Source organism: Anastrepha obliqua, chromosome 1 (genome assembly GCF_027943255.1).
Source record: "Anastrepha obliqua isolate idAnaObli1 chromosome 1, idAnaObli1_1.0, whole genome shotgun sequence".
Lineage (NCBI taxonomy): Eukaryota > Metazoa > Arthropoda > Insecta > Diptera > Tephritidae > Anastrepha > Anastrepha obliqua.
Genome location: NC_072892.1, coordinates 182,973,703 through 182,984,613, shown reverse-complemented (window position 1 = coordinate 182,984,613; position 10,911 = coordinate 182,973,703). Strand labels below are relative to the sequence as shown.

At 36.2% G+C, this 10,911-nt stretch overlaps 1 protein-coding gene across 3 annotated transcripts in view; it reads right to left on the bottom strand.

Annotated features, from left to right (window-relative positions):
* Positions 1-5,704: 5,704 nt before the first annotated feature.
* LOC129243500 (calcium-binding mitochondrial carrier protein Aralar1) overlaps positions 5,705-10,911 on the bottom strand; it is a 49,021-nt gene continuing 43,814 nt past the window's right edge. For all 3 annotated transcript variants that reach the window (XM_054880561.1, XM_054880570.1, XM_054880577.1), the window contains exons 7-12: positions 7,843-8,009; positions 7,658-7,776; positions 7,418-7,588; positions 6,973-7,208; positions 6,547-6,749; positions 5,705-6,471 (exon numbers count right to left, since the gene is read on the bottom strand). In XM_054880561.1, the coding sequence (XP_054736536.1) occupies positions 6,191-6,471; positions 6,547-6,749; positions 6,973-7,208; positions 7,418-7,588; positions 7,658-7,776; positions 7,843-8,009 (1,177 nt within the window). In that variant the 3' untranslated portion in view covers positions 5,705-6,190. The remainder of the gene's footprint in view (positions 6,472-6,546; positions 6,750-6,972; positions 7,209-7,417; positions 7,589-7,657; positions 7,777-7,842; positions 8,010-10,911) is intronic.

Genomic DNA, 10,911 nt, shown 5'->3' with positions numbered 1-10,911 from the left:
TTACAAGGATTTGCTTTCTCAATTGACGCTTCCCCATGCGGTATCCTTTTATTTGATGAAATATTAATAGTGCTACGCAATTATTTTAGCTCTAATCTTTTTGGCCTTTAATGTAAGTTTCTGTTTCCTTTTTCTGCGCGCACAACTACGAATCTCGTCACTGAAAGCGGCTCTGCGCTATTGCGCCGATATTTATATGCCAGAGGGCACTTCGTGTGACAGCTGAGTGACCACTTTAGAGCAGCTGCAGTTCAAGCTACTCCACTCGACCAGCAACTGCTATAATTATTCGGCTTCATTGCACTGAACGGTGAAATGCGGCTGCAATGGCTGGTTGTTTCAATGCTGCATGCGGAATCAGTGGAATTTATACACAAACTGCGATATAGTGGCATGAATAAGTATTACAAATTTGAGAACCACTGCTTTAAACTTCACAATTGATTCAGTAGCATTAACTTTTTTCCTTCTCTTTTGACCCAATAAGCCCGGTGCGTTTAGCGGAAAATTGCCATATGCATTTAATGAGTCTAAGCTGTTGACTTTGAAACCGAATGTGGTCGAAAACATCCGACGATAAGAGAAGACAGAGGAGGAGGATGTATAACCTAAAACCTCCGAGAAATTTTGTAGCAGCTGCGGCAACTTTTATATATTTTGCACTAATCAACAGTGATCACTGCTGGGCTGATAAGTGCGCGTTTTTAATCCGAATAAATGCGTATTTGAGACCTCAACATCACTACCCTCATTTCCTTTTCCTTTTATTTTCTTTTTAACAGCGAGATAAAACGGATTATATTTATATGGATGGTATGATGTATGATTGACCTCGGAGTAGTTTATCAGGGACTTTTCATAGTTACTCCAATATTACCGAACTCGTACTCAAAAATCATATCGAATGCCATATTTTCTTGGGACTAAAAACTATGCTGTCCCCCGTATTTTTAACCTCTTGCAGAGTTTTGAACTGTCTATCTCGAACGGAAGTAGCAGTATCTGGAGAATACAGAGGTTTGGGAAAAAGTTTCCATATGAGGGGAAAAACCACCTTAGTACCATACTTGATGTATAAAACTTCGCGTTGTTCTCCTGCAGGATCACCTTTAATTGACTGAAATATCTTATAAACGGGCAGTAATTGGATACAGCCCTGCCGAACATCGAATTTCTAAACTCTCTGTGTCAAATGGGACCTGTTTTCTACGTTACCCGACGTGCCGATACATAGATGTATAATACAGTGTAAAACAGCTCATGACATCAACGTCAAAATTGTTCTAATGACAGTTCAATATATTGTTTATAAGCCATCAAAAGCATTGGCGTCTCAGTTTTGTTGAATTTATTTTTCTGTGATGGAATTCAAACGTAATAGTGTGATTGCGTTATATTTGGCTGGAAAATCACAACCAGCCATTGTTCGTGAGCTCAGTCACCTCAAAGTGAATAAAATGTTTGTGTATCGCACTATAAAACGGTACAATGATACTGGTAGCATTGCAAAACGGTGTGGAGATGGACCAAAAAAAACCGCAACAACGCCAAAAATGGTTCGGAAGGTGAAGGATCGACTTGAACGAAATCTACGTCGAAGTGGAAGAAAAATGGCCAAAGAACTGAAAATATCGCAAGACAGCATTCGACGCATATTGAAAAATGAGCTCAAGGTCAAGGCTTACGAGTGCCAAAAAGCACACCATCTTTCACCTCAGCAAAAAAAAAGTTCGGTGCGAAAGAGCAAAGGAGTTATTGCGCTTGCACGAACGTGGCGAATTTCCTAACATTGTGTTTTCTGATGAAAAAAATTTCCCAATTGAGCAGTTCATAAACTCTCAAGACGATCGTGTTTACTTGACCGAACGATCATACGAGAAGTTGAGCCTACGTATGGCCACTCGAAGCAATTTCCCATCGCAAGTAATGGTTTGGGCCGCAATGACCGCTGATGGACGTTCTCCAATCGTTTTTATTGAACCTGGTGTCAAAGTGAATGAGACTTATTATAGGGAATATGTTTTAGAAGCTGCTTTAGAGCTTTAGAACATTTCGGTCGTAGACCATGGACGTTCCAACAGGACTCGGCACCGTCTCATAAAGCTCGTGTGAACCAAGAATGGTTAAAAAATCATGTTCCACACTTCATTTCGTCCACACAATGGGTTTCGAAATCGCCAGACGCAAATCCGATGGACTATTCCATCTGGGCCAGCATGGATGCGCTGAAAAAAGCGATTATAAGAGAATGGGCCAAAATACCTCGATCACATTCGTGCAGCGAGCAACACAGTTTTTGACCGTTTGAAGGATATAGTCAAGGCAAAAAGTGGTCATATCGAGCTAAAGTGAATATATGTTAAAATTGTAATCATTTTTGAACAAATTTTCTTTGAAATCAATAAAAACTAATTTCACACAAAAAAGTTATGGTGTTTTGAATAGGTATGCTGAAATATGTAAAATTCCATATTGTAGTTGCAACTAGTTGAAAACATGCATCTTCCCGAAACCATTATTTTTCTTTTCGCTCTTTTTTATATAAGACATGGAGGATTACAACTCAATTTATGAAATGAAGAAACATACAGTTATCCTCGCTATGTGTTGGAATCACACCACGCCCTTGGGAGGGAGTTTAATGTTTCTGAGAGTATTTTAGATTTTTCAGAGTTATTGGAAAGAGTAGAAAAAAATTGGACTGATCAAATGGACCATGTAACTCGTAGGTGCGGCGGACATATGCCGTGAAATTATCTATCTGATTAGAATAAAAAATATAAAACAAAACATTTCAACAATATTTACATTTTATATTAACACTTTAATTTTTCAAGGTCTTGAAAAACACTCTTTACAACCTTTCCTTCCAAATTCCACATATTCCTATCGAATACGCACAGCCTGGTTGAATACCACGGCCTTAAGAGGCCGAAGTTCGGTTGCTCCAAAAAATGGAAAGTTTTTTTATTATGAGAATTTCTTCCCCTCGTACATATATGGGGCATTTTTATGATGCTACAACAATAACATCACAAGCTTGAAGCGCTGTCAACAAAAAAGCGAAGAGAATATCACTAACTCATTAAATAAAAATTAGTTTTAGAGTGAAGTACTGGATTCCCATGTTGCTTAAATCTTCACAAATTAAATGAATTTGTGTATTACAGAACTAAAGTGGTAAGCAATAAAAACAACAAGCCATACCTGCTAATACAGGTTCATTAAGATTTAGGGAAAGAGATCTGTGAAAAGATACAAGTAAAAACAAGATAGTTGTCCCAAAAGTATCGCTTCAATACTGTATAAATTCCGTATGTACAAGTATACATTGAATGCATCAGTAAAATATTGGCAAAGTTTGTAAAGCTTATTTTTTTTTTGTTTTATTTGCTTTGAATAATATTACAACACTAAAAATTAAATATTAAATAATATACAAATATCTTAAATACAAAATATTTCGTTCTCCGCCATTTTTTTCCTTTGTACATGTACTCATATTGCATCAACTTTTTTGGCGATCCTATGGCTTCATCTTGTTGCCTATCGAGAACATCAACGATGCTGCTGGGAACACGATACATCGTCAATGGTTTCAGGGTTGTGTTTAGGAACATCCTGCTTTGTTCGAACGCAAAGCAACAGCCATTTTGGAAGCGCCTACATATGCTCCTCCAGCTCCAGAGGACTGGATGTATCTCTAAACTTCCTTCTAGATTTCGCCAACTCCGTCAGACTTCCACTTTCTTCTTCACTTCATCACTAAACCCCACCTCAATACTTTCCATTTATTTGGTTTTTTTTATTATTTATTCCAAAGTAATAAAAAGTAAATCGATTCCGTAAAAAACAAAGTGTCACAGCTGCTTACAATTTAGATGCCCATTCACAATAGCGTAAATAGTTGTACAATACATAAATAGAATAGAAACGACTCAATTGACAAGAGTCTTTTCTAATGCCAGTCGACATTGACGTAATTGGGGGCACAAAGCGCTAACTAAGATTGTGCTAGTCATTCCCACGGCAGCCGGTTCTACGTTACCGGAATGACTCGGGCTTTTCCCAACTAAGGGCTGCCGCCCCAATAAACTAGCTCTGTCTAGTGTACTGTACCCCATTGCGCTAGTGATATATGGAAAAAATCAACACAGTCTCGACTTATGTTGCTTCGCATATACTTCTATTTATTCTTTACTTTGGGGTTTTTAAAAGTACTCAATAATAAATACCCTACATCGCATAATATGTTGAGAAGGTCCTCACTCTGGACTATTCATTTTGACATTTTTTAAATCTTTTTCTTAGACGTAGGCACCAATTTTCTGAACTCCTTTACTCCATCATTACGGAGGATGCATTTTGAAAAAACGTTGCAATTTTGAAGTCCTAAATGTAATATAAACCGAAGCTAGTTTTGTTCTAAGTTTGTTTGATAGGAATAATTCGTAGGCAGTAATTTATGCTTAATTTTAGACCTTTTAAAATACTCCATGCCAAATACTCTACAGGAAACCTTGGATACCCGGCATTAACTGAGTCTTGAACACTAGCACGGAGGCTACAAATTTCTTGACTTCGTTTTCAAACTAGTCTTGCACATTTGATCTCTCTAATATGAATATTTGATATGAAAGAAGTTTTTTTCTAAAAGCGAGTGCATCTCGGCAAGCATTAGTAAGCCTCCTAGTGCATTCCTGCCACGAAAAAGCATCTGCCCTTCGGAGGCGGCATAAGCAGTAGGTCCCTCCATTTGGGAACAATATTAAGTCGTTTCCACAAATTGAAGTAGGAGCTCTGGCAAACATCCAATATGTATGTGTATATCGCACCTTTTGAAATATAGAGAAGTAACTCTAAATTTCCATTTTTGAGACTTTTGTTCAGTCTTATAAAATACCAAACATGATGAAAGTGGCAGAAATAGATGCATGTATTTGCGTGCACTTTTTGTAAACACACGTCGCCAATTTTAATAATAATTTCAGTGCTCCACCGAATACGCTCAATAAAATCGGGTAATGTTTTGAATTTAAATACAAAATAAATCTCTTTTTCACTAGCAGACAAGTATAATAAAAATATATATTTTTTTTTCAAAATAGGGCATGTAAAAATAAATTGTATTAAATTTGAAATGAAATGCAGAATTCGCCTGCCGTGTCTCCCGTGACGTGGCAGCCGAAGTCCCCTTCAAAATTTGCTTTTTTACCTTGCAAATCTATCATCCTTGGGCTAACTCTATATGTTTCCTTAAAAATATACCGGACCTGCCGTCTCAAAACCATTTTTAAATGAAAATATGTATTCAAGTTTTCGTTTGCTATGGGATTTTCTGCTTTAAATGTGGTTTTTTGTTTTAATTAATTATTTTATTGTTTTGTTTATTCACCAAATTCAATTTAACAAATTTACTATCATCAGGGTTTTATCATAAAGTTGATGTCATTTTAACAATTGATTTTATGTAGCTTTAAAGAACTTCTTAAAAGAGTGCAAAGTTTATATAATTTTCTAATTAGTGACTTATTTATATTTTGATTTATTTAATAGTTCAAAAATGTTTGTATTTAAATTCCACTTACATACTTATAGATTCGCGCATAGCGAGAGGTCACTCAAGAATTGTACGAAAACAATTATACGGACATTTGTTTAGCTCTTCTCTACACAATTAATAAATAAGTTTATGTTATTGTTGTTTTTCTTTTTGTCTATTTTATATTTGATTTTGACATTGTCCTGTACGTGTACGTGTGTATGATTTTCTGAAAAGTTGGCAAAAGTACTATTTCCGAAATACACATTAAATTTTCTGGTATGTACATATTTCCTCCTTTAATATTGGCATGCACATATCTATATGTATATAAGTACATATATTTGTATATAAAATGTGTTTTGCTTCGTCATATAAGTATATTTTTTCGGCTTTGAAAATCGTTGAAATATAATATATATTTTCCTAGCAAAAGATATATGTGTTTTCATATTTGTGTATGTGTCCTCTTTATTATTTGCTCAGTTTCTTCGTTTTGCATGATTTAATTATTTGTGTGTTAAATTTCTTTATCATTGCTACAACATTTTTTATGTTATGTATTTTAAAATTATTTAACATTAGACTTATTTAAGAGCAACTATTTGTCAACACCCGGTCGCCGCCACTGCCTACGACACCGAATCATCACGATCCTGTTGCAGTGCTGGTGGTCGCCGCTCCGCGCCCGAAACGTGGCAAATAGAGGCCGAACTTGGATTCGATGCCATTGAGCAGCGGTACAGCGGCGCGATAACCACCAATATGGTCAGCATTAAATCTTTGTGTAGTCTCACTAATGGCGCTTGGCTTGTGCACGACTGACCCGGTTGGATGTGATCCACCGAAGTCCACATAGAAGAGACGCTGCAGCAATTCATAGGTAACCAAAGTTACACCGAATTGCGGTGAAGAACGGAAGACACGAGCTGCGAGAATAGCGAAAAAGTTGTCAATAAGCTGTAAGCTTTTCAAAACTCGAATATGTAAATCTGTAAACTTACCGGCAGTTCCTTTCCAGAAGGCGCGTGGCCCTTCTTCGGCCATGATCTTCTTTGTGGCATCCCATACCCCCGTGTATGTCGTCTGCCCTGAACGTGCTACCACCTGGAGGCGAGTTTTGATCACATCAGCGGGCGTTACGAGTGATGCAGCGGGCACACCAGCGATGGCACCAGCCGCCAATAAGGTCAGCGGATGGTTGTAACTAATTGAGGTGAGAAAAATGTCCGTGAGTGCAATATGATAAAGTTATCGTTAGAATGTTAAATAGAAAGTTGAGTTTAGATTCGGAAGCGGCATGAATCTTATTTCTTAGATCAAATTTGAATGTATAAAAACGACCGAGAAGTGCGATCTGTTGGTCTATGAAGTAAGGGTAGGCTATTCGAAAGTTCATTATTTAGTGTTTATAATCATTTCAGTCTTACCCATCTTCATCGGCGAACAGGGATTTTGTGTGCGCATATGTGGGGAAGTAGATGGCAGAGAAGGGTACGTCACGTAATAGGCAGGCGCGTGCTCCTTTGTATAAGCCAAATAGACCCAGATCACGCACGACAGATAAGGCACGTACTTTAGCTCCGCCCGCGATTTCGCCGGCAACCTGTAGTCGAATTTTGACGATTTCCAAAGGATTGGTGAAGACCACTTGTGAGGCGCCGGCCTGAAAGAAAGCAGGTAAACCGAAAATTAGCGAAGCCAATAGTTTCCTAATTACAACGGTTAGGTAAGCTCGCCTGAGTACACATTCCGTGCAAGCTCGCTAAGAAAGCTTAAGAAAACTCTTTTTCGCAGTAGGTATATGGAAACTAAGAAAAATTCTTTGCAAAACTTAACCGAAACAATTAAGTAAACCAATTTGCGCATACTTACACAAGCACCAGACATAACTTCGGCCCACATGGGTATCACACCCTGTTTATCGGTGAATTTGTCGCGCACGAAATCGTTCACAGTAAGTTTGATGGCTTTCTCGGGAGCAACGCCCATCAGCTGGGGCAGCAAGCCGCGGTACAAGCCAAGCACTCCCTCGTGGCGTATGACCTATAATGAAAAAATGAAAAGTTTTTGTGAAATATTTATGTACTTCGTGCAACATTTTTCTCGGCGTACTTTCTTGAAACAATCCCATGAGTTTCTGTAAGCGATTTCTCCAATAAAGGAGCCTGTGCGTTGATTTTGCATGCGTGTCTTCACCAAATCAATGGGGTATACCACAGTGGCGCCAACAGCTGTATAGAAGAGTTTAGAAAACTGCTTGAACGACACTTTTAAAAACAAAAACAATTGTTACTCACCGCCTGCCAGTGAACCGAGCGTGAAACGGTAGGTGCTCTCCAAAATCTGAATGAGCGCAGAACGATCGGCAGGACTCTCGACGGCCTTGATTTCCGCCAAACGTGTGGTGATATGCTTTGTGTAGTGCTCGGGCGAAATATTATTCAAGTCATTGTAGACGATGCGTCTGAGGAGAAATTATTATAGTAAATAAATTATTATATTGGATGCTGTGAAGAATTATAAGCATAATTAATGTATTTAAAGTAAATTAAAGTGAGTATGCACTGCTACGTTTATTTTACATAAATATGTACGTATGTAAACATAATAAAGAGAGAAATCAATAGGAAACATTGCTGTTATTAGGGAAAGGAAAATAAATTTCAAAAGTAATACGATTTCTATTCGTGGAACGAGACGCCGAAAATCATATTCTAATCCCCAATTAACGTATGATGACACGACGTAAATCGCTTAATAAGAGTTCAAATAGATTTTAGATTACGTTATATTAAAAATATGGTTTTCAGCGCCCCTTCTGCATGTAGATGTATGTATGTATGTATATTATTATAAAAATATATGTAAGTAAGATTTGTGTTTGTGGGTTTTAATAAATACGAACAGGGGGAACGAAAGAAACACACAAATTAACTTCGTAACTACAACCAATCACTTGCCTATTTGGATCAATCTTTTTGCGTCTCCACCAACTATTATTATAATCAGCACATTACAGTTATAACATTATTTAATTTTAACATTGGGAGGAAATGACAAGAAAATATAAAGACAACAAGGGAAAGTTAATAACATTATTTCTCAGATGGATTTATTTTCGGTATGAGAATACAGTGAGCAGCAAAATCATAAGTCAGTATTGCATAAATCTATATGTGTATGTGTATGTATGAGCACAAGTTTTCCAAAATTTCAAAGTTTAGTTAGGTCACGCTTGGAGGCAGCACTCTCAAGACTTTAATTCTTTGAATACCAGACACTAATAAAAAACGAACAGTAATTGAATCCCGCAAAATGATTCGCTAATACCTATATTTCAAACGCAACAAACTTTAACTTCGCTTCATGTCCGGACAGCTTCAGAATCAAAATAAGATACCGAAAAAGCCGTTTTCAATCAAGTTCTGAAAATTGGCATCTATAAAATTTTTTTGTATCATCCGAATGAGTCGACATTTCAAAGATTGGTGAAAAATTTTCAAGTAGTTGGTTCTATGGTCCAAAAACTGGACGTTCTGTTGAGAATATTGCTCCTGTAGCAGAAAGTGTTGCTGAATAACCTTCAACATCGATATATCTCATAATTGATATCTCGACGTACATGACGCATTCATGAATCGACTGTTTGGCAAATTTTACCTGCGGACGTTTTCATGGTGTACATTTAAATTATGTCATTTTTCACATATAATTGTTAAGAGCCGTATTTGGAATAAACATAGTGAAAAGAACGTAAATTTTTACATGTTTTATTTTAAAAGAACGTTTGACGTATATTCGGTCAAGGAATGTCACTCCAGCCGCATTCGCCGTTCATGTATGGGAAATCCTTATGCTGCTACAACAACAAACATTATTAAAAAATGCTACTTTGAAAACAGCTTGAGAAGACTTGGCTAAATATATTTTTTCTTATTTTTGGTTTTTGTGATTAAAAATAAGGTTCGTCTTGAAAATCGTAGATTCTTTTCAAGTGGAGTTCATGTATGAATACAAAATTAAATGTAAATTATTGTTGTCTAATATTTATATTCAAATATAAATGCACCCAACACTCTTTTTACACGACCTTTTTTATTTTGAAATAACACCGCGCACAAATACATTTTTTTACACGAAACTTTCGTTCTTGCACAAATATGAAAACAAAAAACGTTTTTCTAAGCAAAACATAATTCCTAAAAGAATGCCATATTTATATTAGTAAAAAATTTACGTGTAAGATAAGAGCAATAAATACATTTCGGAACTAACTAAGTGCGACTGTGCATTAAAATTTCAACGTATCCGTTAGGTGGCGTGTAGCTGGATAACAGGTATTGTACAAGGTGGCACAAAATTAGTCTTCTGTTTTTATTTTTGACTAATTTTTTTACAGAATAAAAAAAAAATAATTTTGAGTGATGGAAATTTGTATTTGACCTTTAAAGCTCCATTCAAAATACACTTCACAAGTGTCAAATATGACTGCCGTACGATTGATAGCGTGATTAATGTTGTTGTTGTTGCTGTAGCAGCATAAACATTCCCCATACTTGCATACGAAGAATGCTGCTGGAGTGACAGTCCTTGGCCGGATATAAATCCGGGTCGTTTCGGTAACGTAGAACCGACTGTCGTGGAAACGTAGCGTGATTAATCTTGCGCCTCCTTGTACAAACAACTCGAGAAAGCAAAAAACAATCGCTAATAGTACCAACAACAGTATAGTATTTGACATATGTTATCTACTGTTGGTAGCATTTTTGGTTCAGTACGTAGTAAACGTAAAGGCTTATTATGAAGGAACGATAGTTGCAAAATTAATGTTTTTTCCTCATTTCTATTTGAATTTTTATATGTTTTGTACCATACTTATGGATTGAATTTTCTCTGTACATTAATTTTAATTTTTTTCTTATAAAAATAATTGTTTTTGTTTTAAATATACTTTTATAATACGGATTTCATTATTAATTCTAAAAAAATTGTTTTCTCTTTTAATTTTACACGATTTTTTTTTAAGTTGGGAAACATATCCCCAAATTTACCATCCGTCTCATGTATTTTTTTACAACATGTTTTTTGCACGCATTTTTAGGGAACATATTTACCGTATAAAATAAGAGTTGATTGTATAATATATCATGAGGAAAGTTGGCACGAATAGCTACTCCATTCGGCCAGTGATATCTTTTAAGTTATACAACTAAAAATGTATCTAGAAAAAAATGCATTGAATTTGTCCTATTATCTGTTTTTATAAATTGCTAAAGGGGCCACGATAAGAAGAAGTTATAAAAGGTTATTATAAGCATATCCATCTCGAAAGACTTCAAAAGCCTTGGCTATCATTTGCCACTTAA